General features: G+C 29.8%; 5 protein-coding genes across 5 annotated transcripts in view; all 5 read left to right on the top strand.

Annotated features, from left to right (window-relative positions):
- Positions 1-24598, top strand: part of LOC107455766 (glycine receptor subunit alpha-2) — a 141151-nt gene that overhangs the window by 16586 nt on the left and 99967 nt on the right. The gene's annotated exons all lie outside the window — the stretch shown is intronic.
- On the top strand, positions 7267-7974 carry LOC139426811 (uncharacterized). Its single transcript, XM_071186896.2, has one exon. It carries the CDS (start codon positions 7267-7269, stop codon positions 7972-7974), a length of 708 nt encoding a protein of 235 aa, XP_071042997.2.
- LOC122269777 (uncharacterized) lies at positions 8217-9077 on the top strand. Its single transcript, XM_087151512.1, has 2 exons — positions 8217-8713; positions 8807-9077. The coding sequence occupies exons 1-2, from the start codon at positions 8217-8219 to the stop codon at positions 9075-9077; spliced, it is 768 nt and encodes a 255-aa protein (XP_087007638.1).
- LOC139426810 (uncharacterized) lies at positions 9181-10161 on the top strand. The gene has a single exon (XM_071186894.2). It carries the CDS (start codon positions 9181-9183, stop codon positions 10159-10161), a length of 981 nt encoding a protein of 326 aa, XP_071042995.2.
- On the top strand, positions 10299-10859 carry LOC147804307 (uncharacterized). The gene has a single exon (XM_087151514.1). It carries the CDS (start codon positions 10299-10301, stop codon positions 10857-10859), a length of 561 nt encoding a protein of 186 aa, XP_087007640.1.

Here is a 24598-nt window from a genome sequence, read left to right on the forward strand (position 1 = left end):
ATATGATTTGGATTTAAGTCGTTTTGATTTTCTTGTATTAAAGGTACTTTTGTGTATATATATATATATATATATATATATATATATATATATATATATATATATATATATATATATATATATATACATATATATATTAGATATATATATTATATATATATATATATATATATATATATATATATATATATATATATATATATATATATATATATATATATATTAGATATATATATTATATATATATATTATATATATATATATATATATATATATAGCATCACGGTAAATTTTACCATACTCTGGTAATTCTGACGATACTTCATTTTACTGATGAATGAGTCTTGTACTCATGTGCGAGTCTGATATTTCTGGAACCGTCTGTACTAGTGTTAAGATCTATTGATTAAAAAAAAAGTTAAACTAGAAGTTAATCGTATGTCAAGCTCGTACACTGCAAGGTTTTTAATTATGTCAATTTATTCATTATGTAAGCTCACGCAAAAAAATAAATGTGCAGCATGTGAAACGTGAATTGTCTATACTGTTACAAATAAAACTAAGAGCGTCAGGTTTAAATAGGATAGGTATTTATAAATATTCATAAGAAATGGCAATAAAAGATGAATTAAATTTTACTCAGTAAATTGTTTTTATAAAAACTCAATTTAGTGTTTTGATATACAGAGAAAGAGAAAATGGTTTATCCCGAATAACCTTTAATCTAATGATTGGATATTCAAGTTCTTGGACTCAATCTTAATTTTTCGAAGAGGTGACTTCAAATATACAAATTAATTAGAGCGGATGATATTAAGTTATAGAAAGAACGTACTTTCTATGAATAATTCATGTTTTTTCAACGGATTCAGATCCCTGATCAGTGAAATATACAGGGTTGCCGCAATCTGGAAAATCCCGTCCCAATAGTTTTGTCAGAAGAATGGACCAAAGTTTGAGCCCCTTAATGTCAATTCTACTTTTTGCGTAATTCACGATATCTCGAGAACTTCTTAAACGAAATGAAAAACTTTGCACGCAGTTATAAAATTCGTCCATTCAATGATTCCATCTAAAAAAACTATTCATTATTTTTTACTGTTCAAAAAAAAAGATTACGATTCAATAGTTCCTCGACTACTTTTTAAAGTTTACAATTTTCGAAGTTCACATCATTTTACAGTATCGTTACATCACTTTTTATCGTTGCATCATCGTTTACATCATTTTAAAGTATGCAATTCTAAATGACACGATACAAAATTTGAGCGAAATTGGTATAATAGCTCATGATAAACTAAATTTTAAAATAGGTTTTTTATAATGATCAATGCACTAATTTCCATATTAGAGGTCACTTGTAGTATTAATGATGGAAAAAGTTATTATAGTTTTAATTGTTTTCTAAATAGGAAGATATACTGACTTAAAGTGCATGGCATGAACATTATTGATAGAGTCAGAATAAGCTGATGTTAATTTTCTCATTGCGTGAGAACTGCCCTCATGACTGCTTTATACATTGACTAATGCTTTGCTTCGTCCTATTTTTACTGTCGAGTAGAAAGGTATTAAAGACCTAAATAGCATCAGTTTAAAGCAGCTTAATGACCTAGTGATAAACGCCATCTTTTTATTTAATTGCCATATTTATATCATCATCATGTATTTCCATTTCATTTATTTAATAAAATGGTACAGAGGTGACTGCAATAATTAGGAAATTTTCTTTTGTATTTTAAGTGCATGTGAAGTATGTTAATTTGTACGAGGAAATAAAAAAAGGAGGTTAAAGACAATTATCAACAAAAACGTTAAGTCTCAACTGGCAATCAAATATGATTTTGTCCCTTTCTTTAACATCAACTTCACAGATTTCAATTATGCTCTTCTTTTTTTTCCTCTTGTTTATTATTGGTTTTCGTCTATTTTTCTAAAAAGGACTCTGAAAAACTCTCTTGCTTTGCACAATATATATATATATATATATATATAGCATCATCTATAGCATTCTGGTTTTATGGGAGCACCAAAAAGCTCGGTAATTTTCACCGAAGAACTTTGGTAATGAATTTGAGGAAAGTAACCACAAAATATGGTTTGATAATATATGATAAAATATGGTAATACTTTTATGACACCTTCCCTTCGATCATTTCATTAAAAGTCTTCATTCGGTTACATTTATTTTTCAATTTTGTATTTTTTACTAATTTTATTCAATGTGTGGTAATAAGATCTGTAATTTTTAAAACTAGAATTTCCGGTAAACTGTCACTATATTAACGAAAAAGTTATGATTTGAATACCACAATGAATTATTTAAATGCCGTATATTTTAATTTTATTAATCAGAAGTATGTTTTTTACCATAAATGGTATTACCATACGGTAGGATAATTTAATCAGAATTTTTTTGGCACAGTTGCCATCATGATTGTCAGAAATAGGTACTCTTTGTTCAAATAAATTGTAAAATATTTACGAAAACTTTTTTGCAATAATTTATTTTAATTCTTCACACTGACTATAATTATAATTTGTTTTGAAAATATTTGTTGTGAATTAAAATTGAATTCAAATGCTATCAGTTGATCCAGAAGTTTTGATCTGTTTTACGCTTCCATATTTGAAGAACTAACCACTTCTTGCCCAGAAATAGACTCAGGAAAAAATAATGATAAATCTTGTAAAATTTGACGGATATTGCAGAAGAGATTGCGTTAACCTAGATACACCACTAGGAGACTTGCTACATTACACCATTTTATATATCCGATACGAAATAAAAATTTCTGGCCCGCATAATAAATGAGAAATAATAAACGAGTTTACTATTTGGATGGCAAATATTTTATTTATTTTTTGCTGTATTTGATTAATCTATTTGACGTTCGAAATAAATATTTATATGAGTAAAGCATTTAAAAGTGTTAATAATTCAAAAATTTTAGAATTTGGTAAACATATCATAATTTCTCTGTTGATTTAGGTAGTAATATTTATATTAATTCCAAATGAAGTTTAAATTTCTAATAAGAAAAATTTTTATAAATTCAATTTAAAATTATAAATGTGAAAAAAAAAATTAAAAAGAAAAAAAAATCTTACTAACAATTTGAAATGCTTCATTGTCAAAAATTTGTAAGGTTCAAATTTAAAATTCTTTAGAAATCTGTTGTATTGTATTAATGGGGTATTATTTTTCTAACAAAAAAAAGCAAGTTGGTAATGATATGTGTTGTTAAATTTATTTTTTGAAAACTAATTGTAATAAAATCAGTTGAGATTTAAATTTAATGCTTTCTAATTAATTAGAAATTTGAATTGAATGCGACAAAACCATTTTTATTAAATAAATGATCGAAAACAATCTTTTCTACCTGAAAATGTTTCGGCAAATAAAAAAATGCTATTTTCTTAACAATTATGAACATGTATTTATAAATATTTATTCCTTTGTTAAGCAAAATTAAATATTTTTCTTGAGGATTTCTACTAATATCAAACAATTCCAGGAAAATCAACTTTTTTACTTGTTTATTCCTTTTTTTACATGTAAAATACCGTGGGGATACTGAAATTTATATTGATGAACAGATGTAATTGTTTTCGAGAATTTATAGTAAAGTCTTTTCGACTCAAACTATCCCAATGACGTTGGAAGTAGATTGCTTAAAATATGCCGTCTATTCTTTAAATGCGTATTGTCTTAAATATTTCCAGCATTATTTTCCTAAATATATAATTTTTCATAAATATCTTTTTTCCTATATTCATGAAAGGTTTTGATTAGTCAAAAGTCAGTTTTCACATAAAGCATTTATTTTTATTTATTTAAAAAAAGAGTTAAAATGGAATCTGAAAAACAAAACACCACAATTTTGCTAAATAAACTCAAATGCTGTAATGCGTTACTTTAAAAATATATCTAATTACGTTGAATTATAATCGAGTTGAAGACATTAAATTTTAAAGTTTAAGTTTAAGTCAGTAAGTTAAAGAATCGAACTGTTCGAAAGTTTTTCGCTGCTCAAAATATGCATTCAATTATTTAAATATTGTTTTGAAATTTTTTTTATCTATCTTATGCTAAATAACTATTCATTATTTTTTTCTATTTCTGACCATATCAAAACAAGATGTTAGGTAGCGAATTGTTTCTATTCTCATAAAGGAAAAAATAAAAATACAAACTGAAACATAAAGCGATGCAATGAAGTTAAATTACTAAATGAGCTTCAATAGTTTGAAATCAAATGCTAGAATTGCAATCTGATTTCATTGAAGTAGAAAAGAACATAAAGTTTTTAATAGTTTTTTATTGATATATATATTGTCCTTAATATAAATCTTAAGTACACTTCAGGATTAATCAAATTTTATTTAAGCAAATAGGAAAGGGTTTTTTTTTCCTAAAAAACAAAGAAATATTAATTATTTAGTTGCATTTATACATCTCAATAAGAGGGCTTACCTATTATGACCTGGACATCCGTGCGCATTTGGAAAGTTTAGATAAATGAAAAAATTAATCTAAAAATTAATCTAAAATTTACGTTAACCTTATAATTTCTAAAGATTATTGTCTACATTAGCATTCAAATAAGCGCAGACATACTGTTTTATCAATATTAAAAAAAAAATTGCATAATTGTTAAATTGCGATAGAACATTCCTGGTGCTGGATTGCTAAGCGAGCACATTCAATGTGCTCGCTTCTCCATAATTTTGGTCTTTGTTCGAATCTCTTTTTCCTATACTTGTTCGGGCTTGCACTCAAGAAATGAATACCGGTAGAGGATTTCTAAAATAAGTTCTGGCTCTGTAGGCACTGGAATAATGCTAAAGATTTGCTAAAGTTTTCTTCTTTATGCAGTGCTAACCTGGATTAGTTTCAATCAAAATTTTAACCATGAACTAAATTTATTTTAATGCTTTTCACATAAGTTCACCACAAAACTGAAGTTTATTCTAATCTCCTATAAGTTTACCACTAACTGAAGTTTATATAATTCTTGTCTCATCAGCCAAGCATGAACTGAAGTTTAAAGTACAGATTGTCCAATCATATCTCCAAAAGTTTGTTTTAGTGCATGCCCATCAGCTCACAACGATGTATAACTTTTCTTAGTGCTTGTCCCATCAGTTCTCTACGAACTGAAATTTATTCTAGTCCATGCCCCATCCGGTCAAGACTATCTAGAGTTTAATTTAGTGCATGCCACAACAGTTCACCATGCACTGAAATTTATTCTAGTATGCGTCCCATCAGTTCACCACAGAATTTTATTCCTGTGCGCAACTTATTTGCTCGATTATTTAGAGTTTAATTTAGTTGTTACATCTTCCTTCCATTAAATTAAATTTTTACCTTGCGATAGATGGCGCAGTGTGCGCATCTGTAAGGATACATAGTTTTTCTCTTCAGTCTTTTGTTTGTTATCGTTTCGTTAAGTTTAAATAAAAAACACTAAAAAATATTGGCTCGCACTGATTCATTTCAAACCAATAGCCAAAAAGATCCCGAGATACAAAATCTGGCGCTCCAACGTAAATATCCATTGACGAAAATATGGATAACAATTGCTTAATTCAAAGAAAAGTTCTTCGAACAGCCGTAACAAAAACAATAAATGAACTGGAATCTTCAATCGAAGGTAACAACATCCAGTCAGCATCAGTAGCATTTGCTAAACTTGAAGAAAAATCGAAGAGATTGTTTGAAAATGACGAAATCGTTTTAAATATCTGTCTTTAAATCCAGAGGATCAAACCGAGACTGATAAAGAAGAAGTAAAATCCAAATCCTCAAATCTTGATGAAGTTTTAGAAAAAGAATTGGAACAATGTGAAAATTACAGAGATAACGTTACTGCAGCGAAACTGCGCTTCCAAGAGTTTTCGAAATCCTACAGAAGTGTAAACAAGCAAGCAGAAGTCATATCGTCAGATCGGATTAGCATCAATTTACCGAAACTCGAGCTAACAGACTTTGACGGAAATCCCAAAAATTGGTTCGCATTTTGGGCGATGTTCCAAAAAATCGATGAGGATCCTAAAATAGAGGACGACGTAAAATTCGCCTACCTGATGCAAACAACAAAAGGTAAGGCTTTCGATTTTGTTCAGTCTTATCAAGTTTCTAAAAGTGAATATAAAACTGTTATTAAAAATCTAAAATCACGTTTTGCGGATGATAAAATGCTAATCGAGTTATATGTACGCGAATTATTAAAACTAATTTTAAATCAATCCCAAAACATGCCTTTCATTAATTTAGTAGATCAATTAGATACTCAATTGCGCTGCTTAGAAAATTTAGGTGTTACTAAAGAAAAATATGCGTGCATGCTTTATCCGTTAGTCGAAGCGTCAATTCCAGAGCATATTTTAATTGCGTGGGAATGAGAAAGAAATTCTACTTCTCGTTCAACAAATGCAAACATACACGACCTTGAATTACTAATGCAATTCCTTCGGAACGAAGTGATCGGTTCAGAAAGGATTCGTATTGCGAAAAATTTTTGTACTACGGATAAAAATAGAACGGGGAAATTAAAAACAGAAAATAATCAAAACATGATCTCGGCGCCAGGCGCGACGGCTTCAACTTTGTTTAATCAAATAAAAAATGATAAACGCAAAACAAATGTATTTTGCTTATTTTGCCAAAAGGGCACTCACAGGAGTTGTGATTGTTTTACTGCTCAAAAAATTACACTTCAAGAAAGAAAAGAAAAAGTAATAAAAATGAAAGCATGTTTGGCGTGTCTTAGAATTAATTGTCGTGCGGATAAATGTGGAATGAGTGTCCGGTGTGTAATTTGCTCCAAAAAACACTTTCCTATTTTGTGTCCTAATTTATGCAAAGAAGAGGAAAAAACTTTTTCTTCTTTGAACAAAACCGAAACTAATAACGTCGTCAGTAATAGCTCATCCGGTTCGGCAGATATTTTATTACAAACTCTTCAAATAAGAGTATTAGGACCTTCGAAAACAAAAGTTGTTCGTTGTTTATGCGACTCAGCTTCGCAAAGATCGTATATAACTCGCGATGTTGCAGAATATTTAAACTTAAAAACTGATCATTCTGAATTTCTGACACACAGTTTATTTGGTGGTATTGAAACGGAAAAAATAAAACATTCAGCCTTAAAGTGTGAGCTTCAGGAAATTCGAGGAAATTTTTCGTGTGAAGATAAAGAAACTATAGATAAAGATACTATACTATAGATACTATTAGATAAAGAAACTATTTGTGGTATGATTCCTAAAATAAGAAAATCTGATGTAGAATACTTCACTAATAATGGAATTTACTTGCCCGATAGTGAAAACGATAATTCGAACATATCAGTTCTTATTGGCACTGATTATTTAGGAACATTTTTGACTGGTTCTATCAGCCAGCGACCAAATGGGTTAACTGCTGTCCAAACATACCTAGGGTGGGTAGTAATGGGGAAACCAGCATCCTATAAAAATAGTTCTACTCATGTTATGCCCATAATTTCGCTACATAGCGCTAGCAAAATTTGCGACCTTTGGTCATTAGATATTCTTGGTATTAGAGATCCCGTAGAAAATAAAACAAAAACAGAAATTGATATTGAAACTTTATCTTTTTTCGAAAAATCTGTTAAATTTCGTGATGGTAGATATGAAGTTAATCTTCCATGGGTCGAAGGCCATCCGGAATCATGTGATTTGCGATATCAATCGGAGAAACGTTTAAACTCCATAACTTTGAAGCTTATTTCTTCGGGAAAATTTGATTCGTATGACAAAATTTTTAAGGAATGGGAACAAATGGGAATCATAGAACAAGTGTCTAGTAATACAAATTTAAAAAATTTATCTGACATAAAATGCCGATATCTTCCTCACAGAGCTGTTTATAGAGAGTCTAGTTTAACAACTTCTAGTTTAACTTTGATGCTTCCTCGAAAGACGAAAATTCTGTTTCCTTAAATCAATGTTTAGCTACAGGTCCAAATTATATTGAATTGATTCCTTTCGTTCTAAATAAGTTTCGCAAAGAAAAAATTGGCGTCATTTCCGACATCCGCAAAGCATTCCTTCAAATAAGCGTGTCCTCTTCTGATAGAGATTTTCTTCACTTTCTTTGGTGGGAAGATTTTGAAAAACGCAAAATTAAGATATACAAACATTGCAGAGTGGTATTCGGCCTTACATCGAGTCCGTTTTTGCTCATGGCAACAATCTATCACCATTTGGATAAAATGAAGGAAACTGAAAATGATATCGCTGTGAAATTGAAAGATGCATTTTACGTTGACAATGTAGTGACAAGCGTTGAAAACAAATGGGAATTAGAGCGATTTTCAAAGATAGCTTGTCAAATTATGTCTCAAGCAGGGTTTGAGCTTACGGGTTGGGTTTCTTTCTCACAGGGTGAAAAACAAAATCTGGATTTAAAAGAATATAGATATTCTCCTGTTCTCGGACTTTTATGGCAACCCAATTTAGATACAATAACATGTGATATTAGCAGCGTCACAACTGAAGAACATAACAAATGTACAAAACGGCAACTTTTGTCGATTTCCCAAAAAATATTTGACCCAATCGGTTTTACCGCACCCGTGACGCTCATTCCAAAGCTTCTAATGCAAAGAGCATGGAAAAATGATAAGCTGGGATGGGATCATAAACTTCCATCTGAAATAGTGGAGGAATTTAAAAACTGGCTATTCAGCTTAGGATTTTTGAAATTAATTCAAATTCCGCGTTATTTTGGAAAATTAATTAATAAATCAACTACTACTATTCACATGTTTAGTGACGCTAGTGGGAAAGACTTCGCGGCGTGCGTATTTTTGCGAATTGAATGCGAAAAAGAAGTTCAAATTAAATTAGTGCAGGCAAAATCACGTGTCGCTCCTCTAAAAAAGGATCCCATCACCAAAAACAAAACTGAAATGTCTATTCCAAAATTAGAACTTTTAGCTGCATTGATAGGTACTCGTCTTGTTCAGACAGTCAAGACATCATTAAACATTTCTGATATCGAAACCTTCTATTGGACTGACTCTAAAGTGGTTCTTTGTTGAATCAAAAATCCCGGAACATAGAAAACTTTTGTGAATAACCGAATACAAGAAATTCACTTGAACTCATCTAAAGAACATTGGTGTTATATCCCATCTCAAATGAATGCAGCGGACATCGCTTCTCGTGGATGTAACGCACAAACTCTTTTCACTCTTCGTTGGTGGGAGGGTCCAACGAAGAGTGAAAAGAGTTTGTGCGTTACATCCACGAGAAAAAAATCGAGACTCTTGGCCAAACACTCACAATGTTGATTTCTCAGACGCTTTAGAACTTGCTACCTTGGAGCAAAAACCTACAGTTACGACAAATCTTTTTTTAGGTAATTCCGAACCTAATTTTTTCGAATGGACTAAGCGAATTTCGAAATTTTCTACAATCGTTCGAATTTTGGCCTATGTTAAACGATTGATCTTCAATGCTAAATCAGTAGTCAATAAACAGAATGAATCCCTCTTGAATGGAAACTTAAAAGAAGAAGAGCTCACCAAATCTGAGCTCGATATACTCCTTTTCATACAAAATGATTCATTTGGGAAAAATCGTCGACTGATACCTCCCAATTTCATCATTTACCGTGACTCTAGTGGTCTTCTAAGAGTTGAGACAAAACTTATCTCGACTGGTGATGGTGATTTTTTCAGACGTCCTATCCTGTTGCCAGACAGGAATGAACTAGTTTTCAAACTCATCGAAGAGACTCATCGGACCTACAGCCATGTAGGTGTACAAACACTTGTCACAACCCTTCGTGAAAAGTACTGGATTTTGCGATCAAGAAAAACCGTTCGATCAGTTGTTTCCAAATGTGTAATTTGCCAAAGATTTAAATCCAAATCTGCTACGACGATGTTTGGTCCTCTTCCAGAAGAACGTGTGCGAATATCAGCAGTGTTCGAAACAACTGGAGTTGATTTAGCTGGCCCTTTGGTTCTACGAAATCGTGATAAAGTTTGGATTGCAATCTTCACGTGTGCCGTGTACCGTGCGGTACATTTCGAACTTGTTTCGGACATCTCCACGCAAAGTTTTCTTGAGACGATTCATTTCACGTCGAGGTCGAGTAAAATCAATCTATTCAGATAATGGCACAAACTTTGTTGGTGCAAACAACGAACTGAAAAGTATAGACTGGAATGTCATCATTGCTCACTCAGATTTGAAAAAAAATCTCCTGGCATTTCAACCCACCTACCGATGCTTGGTGGGAGAGGGTGATAAGAATGTTGAAGAAATTGTTGAGACGCTATTTAGGAAAAGCGTGTCTTAACTACGAAGAACTGTACACAGTTGTGTGTGAATGTGCAGCTCTACTTAATAGTAGACCTCTTACTTACCTCTCCGAAGAACCATCAGATCTAGTGCCATTAACTCCTTCTCTCTTTTTACAGGATCAGACTGAATTTTGTGTTGATGATCTCGATCAGAATGATATGCAGAATCTTCGCAAACGCGCGAAACACCTTCACTCCATTAAGCAAAAACTAAAAACGCGTTTCTATAAAGAATATATTTCACTCCTTAAGAAATCCAGACACTCTCATCAATCCCCACTTGAAGTGGGAGATATGGTTCTAATCAGTTCAGATAATAAAAAACGTGTTGATTGGCCTCTAGCCAAAGTAATTGAAATTTATAAAGGACGTGATGGTGTTTCCCGAGTTGCGAAGGTTAAGACTCAAAATGGCGAAATAATTCGACCATTTCAACGATTGTTTCGTTTAGAAACAACAAGCATTGCAGGTAAAACTCTGAGATCTACAGTCAAACCTGTTAAGCTTTAACTTCAATTTTGTATTATACTTTAACTTTTATTTAAAATTTTTGATAAATTTAAACTTTAACCTTTTGCGGTTGGAGGATGTTACATCTTCCTTCCATTAAATTAAATTTTTACCTTGCGATAGATGGCGCAGTGTGCGCATCTGTAAGGATACATAGTTTTTCTCTTCAGTCTTTTGTTTGTTATCGTTTCGTTAAGTTTAAATAAAAAACACTAAAAAATATTGGCTCGCACTGATTCATTTCAAACCAATAGCCAAAAAGATCCCGAGATACAAAAATATTTAGTAGTTGTCCTAACAATTCGCCATGAACTGAAATTTATTCCTGTATGCGTTCCATCAGTTTACTATCAACTGAAGTTTATCCCAGCTCTTGACCTATTAAAATTTCATTTCGAAATTACTAGACCGTTATATTAAGCATTTGGAAGCAAATTTATTTTACATTTAAAGTAAAATTTTACCGTTAGAAATGCAGAATGTTTCTACAGAAATTGAGCAAAATTATAATTATAAATATATATATATATATATATATATATATATATATATATCAGAGTTGGCCAAAAATGTAATCGATTACATTTTTTGATTACAGTAATCAATTACTTGTAATCATGATTACAATTTTCGAAAATTTTGATTACAGCTGTAATCATGATTACAATATTGATTACAGTAATCAATTACTTGTAATCGTGATTACAAAGTTTGATTACAGCTGTAATCATGATTACAATTTTGATTACAGTAATCAATTACTTGTAATCATGATTACAATTTTCAAAAAATTTTGATTACAGCTGTAAACATGATTACAATTTTGATTACAGTAATCAATTACTTGTAATCATGATTCCAAGTAATTGCGATTACAAGTAATCACAACAAAAACGATTACAAGTAATTATGATTACAAGTAATCAAAATATATGATTACATGTAATTTGATTACATGTAATTATGATTACATGTAATCTAATTACACGATTACAAGACTATTGTATTCTTATAAATGATTATATTTTACAGTAGATAGTAGAATGTATTTTATAATGATACATTTTGCACGTATTAACATGTACTGCATTTTGTACGTATTTGTATACGTACAAATGAATGTTACTGAAATGTATGTACATATAATTTTATCTAGTGCATATGTTCAGACATTTTAGTGTCACACACATGTACATACACTTATATTGTAGGTATAAAATATATGTACGTATGTATATAGATAATAATTACGTATGTATGTACGAACAATGTAGTCATGTACATTTATACACAATGAATATATGCATTTTATGCAAATATTTGTGTATGTAAAATTTATATCTATATTCATGTACGCATGTATATACAAGTACTTGTGTTTGTACGAACATACATACATTGTCTGTACAATGTATGTCCCATGCATGTATGTGCAATTTATTTATGAACAGTACAATATATGTATGCATGTACAATATAGGTATATCTGTAGGATGTACAATATATGTATGTATACATGTACATGATATGCATGTCCAGTGTATTTATGTACATGTACATAATATGTTCATGCTCAATATAAGTATCCAAATATGCATAATACATTTGTGAACTATTGTACGTACATTGGGCGTATTTATATTTCACATATATTCATACATGCATTCGACATGCATAACGTACGTACATACACACATTTGAGATACATATATTGTACAGATGTATATACATATAGCGTACAGATGTATATACATATAGCGTACAGATGTATATTCATATAATGTACATATGTGTGTACATATACAGTATGTATGTGCATAAATATATTGGGCATAATTCTTTCGTACAAATTTTACATGTGTACATGCATGCTATCCCTATCTATGCATATGGTGCAATGTATATATGTACAATGAATGTATCCACACATGTACAATACACGTATGTTCCATATATGCATATCCATATGTACTATATATGCACGTACAATACACGAATGTATGTACATACATTGTACATGCGTACATACATTACACGTATACATATGTACATTACATTTATGTCTAAATATGTGTACAATGCAATAAATAAAATGCATGTAAGTTAACTTTTAATGACTCAAGCAAGTTAAATGACAAAATCAAACGATATTTAAATTTAGTTTTCAGCTTTAATTGTTCTATATCATTTTGAAATTCTCTGAATAAAAAATTATTTTCAGGTATTTTCATGAAATGTTTGACAATACAGATTTATTTTTTTTATAACATAATGCATGATTCATAGAAATTTTTTAAATGGTAAGAAAAACGGTAAATTTCATGTGTGGAATTAATATTTAGAAATTCCAAATAAAATTATCGTTTGCTTTCTAAAAAATATGAGGTCGAGTTTCATATACCTTAGAATAATTTTAAAACAAATTTTAATAACTTTACTCATATAAATTTTTTAATGTATGCACAATGTATGTGTATATTGTAATTACATATTTTTAAATGTATGCACGTATTTGTACATTACTTGTAATTATGTACATGTATACGTTGTATGCACATGCATACATTGTGCATATAACTATTTTTTGTACATCCATGCATTACATGCGCATAAATATTAACAAAGGATGTAGTTATACAAGTACATACGTAAGTTGTACATAAGTACATACTTTGCGTGCACATATATCGATGTACATATAAATATGCATGTATACATGTACGCATTTTATTTACGCAACTATGTGCATATATTGTACCTTTAAATAACATTTTTACATATTGTACGCAAATACGTACAATTTTATATACAAACGTACATTGTATATGCGTGCTATTATCGTAAATTTATACAATATATGCACTTAAGTACATAAAAGCATGCAAACGCATAAACATTATTTTCATATACGTTCATACATACATTGTCTATGTATACAAAGATACAAAACATTGCCTTTTTGTACAAACTAACATACATGCGTACATGTATCATAAATGCATAATTATATGCACTAAGCATATGCACATTGCATTAAGTATATTACATTATAATTATGAATATTGTACGTACAAACAACGTTTGTGCATACATTGTATGTATAGGAATCGCAAATTGTACGTTCATGCTTGCGTACATTCTATGTACATAAAAATATGTAAACACATGAATACTTACATAAAAAATTTGACTATAGTATACAATCGTAATAACTTGTAATCGTATAGTTTGATTACAAGTAATCACAATTACATGTAATCAAATTACATGTAATCATGATTACATGTAATCATATATTTTGATTACTTGTAATCATAATTACTTGTAATCGTTTTTGTTGTGATTACTTGTAATCGCAATTACTTGTAATCATGATTACAAGTAATTGATTACTGTAATCAAAATTGTAATCATGATTACAGCTGTAATCAAAATTTTTTGAAAGTTGTAATCACGATTACAAGTAATTGATTACTTGTAATCGTGATTACAAGTAATTGATTACTGTAATCAAAATTGTAATCAAGATTACAGCTGTAATCAAAATTTTTTGAAAGTTGTAATCACGATTACAAGTAATTGATTACTTGTAATCGTGATTACAAGTAATTGATTACATAGCTGTAATTATCTGTAATCAATTACAGTTGTAATCGATTACTGTAATCAACGGCCAACTCTGATATATATATATATATATATATATATATATATACCAGCTTTTAAATTCATACGCTCATTATGGTCGATGCAAATTTTCCATGGGTAAAAAAAAATTTTTTAAAAAGCTTTAGGCATGATCTTTCGAATTGTGCCAACAATATAGCCATGTAAAATCTGAAATCATTTGCTGCTGAAAAATGATTATTCATACAAAGCTGGTATAAAAGTGTTTAATAATTTTACTTTACCCTTGTAATAAACAGTTTGTAAAATATATGTTGACCTCTTGTGATAAAAACAATTTGATAGTCCACTTATTCTACGTATTCAATTTATTAAGAAGGAAAATTAATTGGATTTCTTAGTGTGGTACAGTGGTCAAGAAAATCACCCGATCTCTATTAAAAGTATTGATTACTTACATATGATTTTGATTTTGTGAGGTGCAAATGAGGTGGAAATTTAGGTTTATGGATGAGGTTATTTTTGGTGTAAACCAAAACATTATTTTCTACCTCATGTGTATTTTTTTTATACCTGTCCACCTCAAAACTACCATATTTTCTTGTAAGGGATAACTAATCAAAGTTCTTTTTTTAAAAAAAAAATACATCGATTCCCTCAATGGATTTGGAAATTCCAAAGACAATCATATTTATAATGCTGGACAAAAGAGACTAATAATTCAAAAAACAAATTGAATACTATATCCCCAGAAATTTATAACAAAATTAAGAGGTTTAAAATTTTTCTTGTGCTTTATATATTCATTCTAGAAAATTAACATAACGCAAATATACTAATTATAACTGAAAAGAAAGCTTTTTAATTTTAAACTTCAGATAAATGTGTATCCAAATAATATTAATTACAAGTTATTTTACTCAACTCATATTATAATTAATTGGTTACTAGTAATTATAAATGGTATTAATATGACTTTTATCATAACAACTTAAATATATCTAATTTCTGTTCCTATCATATATATCCATTTTCTAAAGAGGATAAATTATCAGTTGCACTTTAAGTATCATTAATACAAAAGTTGTCCCAAAGGAAGATGAAAGTACTAGAGAGTGTTTCTAAACATTTTAATTAGAAAAATATTAATTTAATAATTATCATTGAGCTTCATCATTAAATTATAACCAATGGCAAAATATTAAATTCAGAAATGCAATTAAATTTGTTGAAATATCACCATAAGTCATTTAGATCATAGTTCCTATTACAAGCTATGGAAATGGAGCAATTATCGTTATGCATAGATTAATTCCATTGCTTTCGAGTATTAATTTTCTGAATTATTTTAGTAATTATTCGATGTGAAATGTTTTATCATTAAATATTTCTAAACTCAATGAAATAATTAATTTATAATCATTAGAATAACTGAATAGGTAAGTCATTAAGATTTTTTGAAGTTTTAAATTACTTTTTCAACATTTGTTTCGTAGATTTTCGAATCGATAACAATAGGTGGTGCGGGTAATAAAACGTAAAAATAAAAAAAAAGCGAGGTAAGACGGAAAACAAATTTATTGGGGTGGAAATTATTTTCCAGAAAAGAAAAACATAGATACTAGAGGGCAAATTTATTGGGAAACGTAAATTATTATTGCCCGTTTACTAAATCATTAAAACACGAATTTTTATATTGTAACGATGTAAAAGTGGTAAAGCATTATTTTCTTATTACAAATAATTTTTATCGAACAATTTTACAATTACAGGATTGGAGATCTAAATTAAGACCTTTATATTGCTCTAAAAAAAGCATAGTCAAACTTACCAGAATATGGTGCAATTTACCATGCTTCTGACTCTATGGAAAAACCAAGAAGCACGGTAAGTTTTACCGAATAATATTATTTATATATATATATATATATATATATATATATATATATATATATATATATATATATATATATATATATATATATATATATATATATATATATATATATATATATATATATATATATATATATATATATATATATATATATATATATATATATATATATATATATATTGTATATATATATGCTAAATAATGTGTTAAAATTTGGAAACTTTATCATAATGCTTTATAACATGGCATAAGAACCATGTGTTCGATTTTTTAAAGTTTACTTTTCACTTTTGTAACTTTAGATAATGAGTATACTAAGACTATAATTTTAAAAACCAGAATTTACTGCCATATATGCCATAGATTTATATTTCATTACCACAATTATAGCAGTATGTCGTACACCAAATATAAAAACTGAATTCACAAAACAAATAATTTACTTTGAATTTAAAAGTCATTATATTCAACGATACTGAAGAATATCGATATTCTTCTTCTCCCAATTGGATACAACAGTAAATCCAGAGATTTCGAAATATTCTCCAGAGAAAGACATCAATGAAGTTTTAAACTCTGTTAACTTACTTTTAGCTGATTGGATGTGTCCCTCTGAAACCCCAACTCTATTCTTGTACGAAAGCAAAAGTTTCAGAAGATAAAGTTTGATTTGTGGAATTCTATTCTTTCTTGGGCAAACCTTTAAACAGATAAAGTCTGTAATTCGTACGCTAAGTTTTCCTTATTTTCTTTGAATTTAGCATTTTTTTTAGCGAATGAAGAATAGAATTACACTTTTTTTCTTTTTATTTAAGCAAATCGACAATTGCGTTTTAGTTAAACGCTTTAGCCATAAATAATTAGAAAGAATTTCGAGTTATAATTTAAGTTTAAGTACATATGAAGTATCTTAATATTGCTTTGAAGTTTCTGTATAATTCTAATTTTAAAGGATTATTGATTATTGCTTTATTGAACTTACATACATTTGTAGGAGTCCCGCAGTGGACTGGTCGTTAAAACACAGTTCCCAGCTGATCACCGAAGTCAAGCATCACTGGCCGTGGTCAGTGCCCTGGTAGGTGACCAATTGGATCAGTCTGCGTAGGGACTGAGGTTGTGCTGTATTGGTCCTCGTTAAACTGTACTACCGTAAAGTGCTCGACTTCACGTGTAGGTTGTTGGGCTATCGGAGCGGGGGTGCCATCTCCTCTGCAGAGGATCAAAATTTTGATGACGTGTCCTCGGATCCTCCTCAGGGATGTTTTCCAGACCATCACCAACAGCCCATTGTGCAGCTCTAGTGCGACGTAAATGAACTACGACAGCAGCTACAACAACATTTGCAGGCTTGTTTGCTCATTTTAGGCTTATAAGCCTTTGTCAAGTAGAGGGACAGATAGAACAATTTAGAGAAGGACATCGCAAAGAATATGTCCAGGCTTACGACGGGATCCGAACCCGCCACCTCCACACTTCACACTGCATTTGACGGCCTATACCGCTCTGCCAGGAAGGGCCTTTAAAGGATTAAATTTTTAATGAATTACTTTTAGAATCACAATCGTTTTCAAATTTTATTTTAAAGAATTTCCATCGTGCATCAATAATTCTAGATTAAATTGGTATTTTGTATTTTAATCCCATGATTTGCAATTAATATATAATTTTTGGTCCATGGTAGCTCAGTGGTTGGAGAATTGAACTCTAGTCCAGAAGAACCGGGTTCGATATTTGATTCCGCTAAGACCCATTGACATTGATATATGTGATATACGTGCTTGCAAAATCTGAGGAATCGAAAGTCCTATGGGGGGGGGGGTTCTGAACAGTGCTATGGGTACAGGAATCTGAGGAAAATTTCTTTCCCGTACATATTTATGTTTAAATTGAGGAAGTGGCCTCACGAATGAGTAGTGCTTTTATCTATCAGTGGGGTTCTGAGCTAAAACTCTATATTTTCACCCTTGTGGTGCTCTCTTCTTTAACGTAAGTCGCAACTTCCTGACTTAATTCGCTAAAGGCCAGTGACAGGCGTGCTTGGCTTTTCTAAGTCTCATTAGAAACAATAGCAGCATCTATCATTTTTAACAGCTAAAAACTATTTGTAAATACAAGCAACATAATAACGGTATATTTCTTTGTACATTTTTTACGTGTAAAAAACTACGTAAGATTTACGGTTATGCATTTATATTTAAAACTTTAGTTAAATATTACAACTTTTGTTAAAACCATTGCAATAAAAAATAAGAAACATATATTTTAAAAGAAAACTAAACTTTTATTTAAAATTCAAAAAAAAAAAAAATACAATTATCTGAATTTTGTACATTTTTAATTATGAAACTAAATTTTTTGATTTTAATGCTTGGTACATTAATGTCTTAAAGCAATGTTGAGCATGTATCAGTTTTGTCAAAAATATCTCGTTAGACTCATTAAAACTTACCAATAGCTTTTTGAACGCACAGGATGCCTCGGTAAATTAACTTATATAACACTGACAACCATTAAACAGACATAGAAGATAAGATTAATTGTATTTTCTAATTTATCAATATAACTTATCACCTCTTAATGATCTTAACTATACTTAATTTGAAATATTTGTGATGCAAATTATTATCTGGATACAGACTTGCTTTTCGATTTCTATGCATAGTTATCCGAATTCCATTTTCAATAAATGGGACTTAATTGCGTAATGCGCAGTCTATTTAATCTATAGCGTTTTGGCTGAAATACTGGAATGCATTACTCTAACAAACTTAGATTTTAATTATAAACAGGGATATTGTAATAATATAACTTTAACAAAGGAAAATGTTAATTACAAATTAACTAACTTTGGCAACATGTTTATCTTTTGTTCGTTTGGGCCGTTAGTTTCGCTATCATAGTGTCCAGAAAGTATTGAAATGGTTATGCATCAGAATATGTGCGCATTGAATTAAAATTCTATAAATGAAATGGTCTGTTAGTTATATAATTATTAATAGACTATAGTAATAATATAATTAGTAATTAGTTTACTAATAGCAAATCTGACACTTTAATCATAACAGATGACGCTAATTTCAAAAACTTAAATTTGAAACCCAATTTTTTAAATCCTATGGGATTTTTATTGAAATATATGTAATACAGATTGAGAGATGTTTCTTAAATAATAAACTGGTACTTGTAATATACTGTACTTGTATTGAAAATTTTCCAAAATATATATAGCACAGTTTGAAAACTTATTCTAAAATGAGTCTAAAACAGTTTCTGGATCTATAAGACACATACAGAATAAATTGGTATGCATGTGTGTTTCTTATAACTCTAGAGCTACTTGTGCTACTGTAGTAAAAATTTCGGATTAAATTACGCTAAGAAACATCGGTATTCAGGGGCCGTTCTTTTTCAACTAACATCAAAACAGCGTTCACCGGGCCATGTTACGGAACAAAATATTTGATATACAGTAATTTTTACAGAAAAATCACTGAATCACTCTGATTAAATAAATATTACTGTAAAAATAATGGTATATTTTTTAATAATTAAATAGATTTCACGGATGGTGCACTCAAAGTTCCGGTACTTTTTGCCTTAATTTCACCCAGAATTTCTTAAAGAGTAGGGCTATAAAGTTTGAAAAACGAGTAAAAATATCAATTTCCGCCCTTGATAATAAAAATCGAGCTTTGCATGTATTCATTAGATATAAATAATGTTTTTTTCAATTATTTACAAGACAACATCAGTGATTTTTGATAGCTTACATATTTATACATATATTACATATTTATATATTATTACATATTACATATACAAATTTTCTCCATGTCAGGTTATTTATTATATCAACTAATTCCTTATATCAATCTAGTTCAAGCGAAAATTAATCGGGTGGTTTGTGAAAATAACATTAAAATATTAGTATTTCTTAAGCAATCTGTAATCAAGTGTTTATTATGCTTTTAGTTTAGTTTTAAAATGAGTTTCTAGGAACCGAAGTAACGTAAGTCACGTAAATAAAGTGCAAACTTATCAGGTAAATTACTTGATAAAAACAAATTTTGACTATTTTGAGTTGGCTACGGTTAATATAATTTTCCTCGTAGAATAATTATGGATATAGTCAGTAATTGGAAAAACTACACAATTTTTGAAGTTTACTACAGTTATAAGTATTTTATTAATATAGTAGTTAACTGCTATATTTTTAAGAAGCGACTACAAATTACTTTTGAAATGTTGTAACTACTTTACTGCTTTAAGGCAACGAACTTTGAAAGCTTTCCCCTAAAGACGTCGGCTTCGGTGGTCATATTGTTATTTTTATTTCCAGTGTTTTCTTTATAGTTTTAATTAATTTGAAAACTCAATTTACCCGAAAACTTAATTCACACCATGTTCAAAATGGTTTTGAATTAAAAAAAACTGACTTATACTAAATATGATGACTTATTAAGATATATTTATTCATATTTATATGAGCTAGTTTGCTGTTCTAAAACATTTTTTTTTTAGTTTGTTCATTTAGTGTTCAATTTTTTATATCTTTCACAACAGCAAATATTTAATTTAAGAAATGCTAGGGAATTATCAAACACATGCAATTTTGTTAAGAGTTTAATGTTCTTTTGTTCCGTTTCTTTGCAATAACATCAATATTTTACGAGTGTGCATTTTTCTTGGGAAAGCGTGGAAAAAGTGGCATATTATCACAATGTATGTTATCGTTAAAGGGGTATATTATTTATAAAGGGCAAGTTTCTCAGTTTTATATGGTTCTAAATACGTAATTCTTGATAAGGCTGAGCCGCATCCACGTGGGCCTTTTCCTCATGCCCATCACCAGGTACGCGAAAATTTGTGACCATGAAATTTAAAAGCTTCGTTTCATTATAGAACCATGTTTCTTCACTAAACTGACGTTTAAAGTAGTTTTCGGGAATCACTACAAATTATTGTTTATTTGTATGATACTTCTCATTACACTAATTTTTGTCAACATAAGTAGCGTAATACACTACAAACTACGTAGAAATGTAGCGGCAACTGTAGTTTCACTACCTGTAGTGCGCTACTTCTGACCACTGGGTCTGGATACCCAGGCCCAAATCCAATACAATAAAAACTAAATCAACACGACTAAACTTTAAAATTAGTTAGAGTAATATATACATTTTTTTCTATTACGGTCATTTTTTTCTATTATGGTTTTGAAAACATTTACAAAAAGTATATTGGATAAATAATTTTAAATTTTAAAACTATTAGTTACATAAAAAGTCTTATACTTATCTACGTAGTTGACATTCCTATAGTCAAGAAATATTTTAGATCACATCGAATTTTTCATACTAAACAATGTGATCAAAATCAAGTCAATAGAATCAATAGTTTGCAAGTCATAAGACATATTAAGATTTTAGCTATGCAACTTTCTATTTTTTTCTTATCATATTAACTAGTTTATCTTTGATACCCAGACCCAAATCCAATACAATAAAAACTAAATCAACACGACTAAACTTTAAAATTAGTTAGAGTAATATATACATTTTTTTCTATTACGGACATTTTTTTCTATTATGGTTTTGAAAACATTTACAAAAAGTACAGTTATTAAACCATGAATACAAAACTATACATTTTTTTAACCATTTACAACTAGCATTTTTCATAAAATAAAAAGTAATTAATTATTTAACTATACATAGGAGCTCAGCATTCCGTAATGTAATGGGCATTGGAGAGTGCCGGACACTGGAAATTCTTCACGTGTTGAAGGGAATGGAGGAAATATTGTGGTGTCAACACTAGGACTCGAGCTCCAGTTCTGCTGGCCATGAGATTGACAGGTAAGCCCGCTCGGCTTACCTGTCAATCTCATGGCGAGCAGACTCAGTACTCAGTTGCAAAGAATTAAGTAGATTCATTAGGTGGCTCTAGTTGGTGAGATAAGATTCTGGTTGTCTAACCGTATTAGATGCAAGCATTTAATAAACAGATTTTCTCAAAGTTAACAGTTTGATTACCATTTTATTTATGGTTACTTGACTGTTTTGATTAAATATGGTCAAATAACCATTCACTAAATTGTTAAATAACCATTTTTTCCGAGAAATTTCTAACAGTGTATAGCCCAATTTTATTTTGATGAGTTGAACTTCTAAAAATATCACTTCACTTTGAAGAGCAATAAAGTATAATGAAAAACTGGAATTATTTTAGCTTTACAATTTTTAGTGGCTAATACTTTTCAGTTTTTTTGCATGATTGTGTAAGGTTGTTTAGTAACGATTTATCGATTATTTACTTTTTGCTATGCAGATCAGATATTCAGCTGATAGTTAATAATATTGATATTTTATTCTTGGTATTTTTAGTATCCAAATAGGATTTAACAAAAAGTAAGTAAATATTCTACCAAATAACTTAATATAAAAACTACAGCGATTTATTGATTATTTACTTTTTGCTATGTAGATCAGGTATTCAGCTGATAGTTAATAATTTTGATAAAAAAGAACGAAAAAGAAAACAGCTCACGAACTCTTCCACAAATATTCTTGGTGATTTTAGTATCCAAATAGGATTTAACAAAAAGTAAGTAAATATTCTACCAAATAACTTAATACAAAAACTACAGCGATTTATTGATTATTTACTTTTTGCTATGTAGATCAGATATTCAGTTGATAGTTAATAATTTTGATAAAAAAGAAAGAAAAAGAAAACGGCACACCGAACTCTTATACAAATATTCTTGGTATTTTTAGTATCCAAATAGGATTTAACAAAAAGTAAGTAAATATTCTACCAAATAACTTAATATAAAAACTACAGCGATTTATTGATTATTTACTTTTTGCTATGTAGATCAGATATTCAGCTGATAGTTAATAATGTTGATAAAAAAGAAAGAAAAAGAAAACAGCACACGAACTCTTATACAAATATTCTTGGTATTTTTAGTATCCAAATAGGATTTAACAAAAAGTAAGTAAATATTCTCCCAAATCTAGGAGTTGCATAACATCTCTAACTTAATATAAAAACTACAGCCCAAGTTGTTTTCCTTAGATATCGCATGATTAGGCCAATAATCCAAGGAAAAAGGAAATACCATTAAGTAAGCAAGGATTAATATCAACCCGGGGTTACGCTATCTATCAACTCGATAACTCTAAATTAGTATCCTGAGAGATTTCGAATATCTACATGTTAGCGCATTCATGGTTAATAAAAGTTACGCAGATTTAATATATCTGAATAATTCTGATTTACTTTCAGATACATATTCTTAAAAATTACACAGGTCTACAAAATTAGAATTATGAAAAAAATGCTTACAATGTAATACTTGATTGTATGTTGTTTAGTGGGCAGATTCCAATTATGGTCTACATTTTTCCTGTCAAATAATAAATGTTTTCACAAACTGATCGTCACCGAGCATGGCTGATTTATGTATTATTTGGTAGAAGTCGTGATGGTTAAGGGGATAGAGCGTTCGTCTTCCAATGAGTAGGAACCGGGTTGGAATCCCAGCGATGACAGACCGATGCGAATTCCGCATCCGGCTTGCACCGACCACAGTGCTGACTTGAAATATCCTCAATGGTAGACGGATCATGGGTTTGAGCCCCCTTGCCGTTAGACTAACCACGGGGGTTTTTTCGAGGTTTTACTCCCCATGTAACGCAAATGAGGGTTAGTTCCATCAAAAAGTCATCCAGGAAAGCAAAATTTCTCCCAATACTTAATCCAGGAGTTCTCTTGTGTTCTGGATTGGGTTCAAAATTACAAGGTTACCAAGTTGAACATTAGTAGTCGTAAACCCAAAATTGGGTCGGCTGTTCAACGATGGTTATAAAATAAAATATTATTTGGTAAGTAGATTCAAAATATGGTACCCATTTTCTTTACGTCAAATGAAGAATGTTTTCATAAACAAACAAACTTTTTCAAAACTTTGCTGATTTAATAACTGAATTTCACATTGTTTGGTGAGCTGATATCAAATAAGTTATCTATTTTTTTTCAGCCACATAACATTTTTTTTCCAAACTGAACTTAACTGATGTAAGGCTGATTTTTATATTGTTTGGAGAGATGATTTAATTTTTTTTCTTTTTCTTTGCTTACATAAGGATTATATGTCAAATATGGTACCCGATTTGTTTTAGTCACATGAATTTTTTTTTTCACA

This window comes from Parasteatoda tepidariorum, chromosome 9, assembly GCF_982258835.1.
Source record: "Parasteatoda tepidariorum strain Cologne lab strain chromosome 9, Ptep-v5.0, whole genome shotgun sequence".
Lineage (NCBI taxonomy): Eukaryota > Metazoa > Arthropoda > Arachnida > Araneae > Theridiidae > Parasteatoda > Parasteatoda tepidariorum.

What these genes read in the sequence shown, in the direction of transcription:
- LOC139426811 (XM_071186896.2), top strand. Translation starts at nt 7,267, where the DNA reads ATGATTCCTAAAATAAGAAAATCTGATGTAGAATACTTCACTAATAAT.
- LOC122269777 (XM_087151512.1), top strand. Translation starts at nt 8,217, where the DNA reads ATGGCAACAATCTATCACCATTTGGATAAAATGAAGGAAACTGAAAAT. An exon ending in GTGGAGGAATTTAAAAACTG is followed by an intron (nt 8,714 to 8,806) that starts GCTATTCAGCTT and finishes TCACATGTTTAG; the next exon opens with TGACGCTAGTGGGAAAGACT.
- LOC139426810 (XM_071186894.2), top strand. Translation starts at nt 9,181, where the DNA reads ATGCAGCGGACATCGCTTCTCGTGGATGTAACGCACAAACTCTTTTCA.
- LOC147804307 (XM_087151514.1), top strand. Translation starts at nt 10,299, where the DNA reads ATGTTGAAGAAATTGTTGAGACGCTATTTAGGAAAAGCGTGTCTTAAC.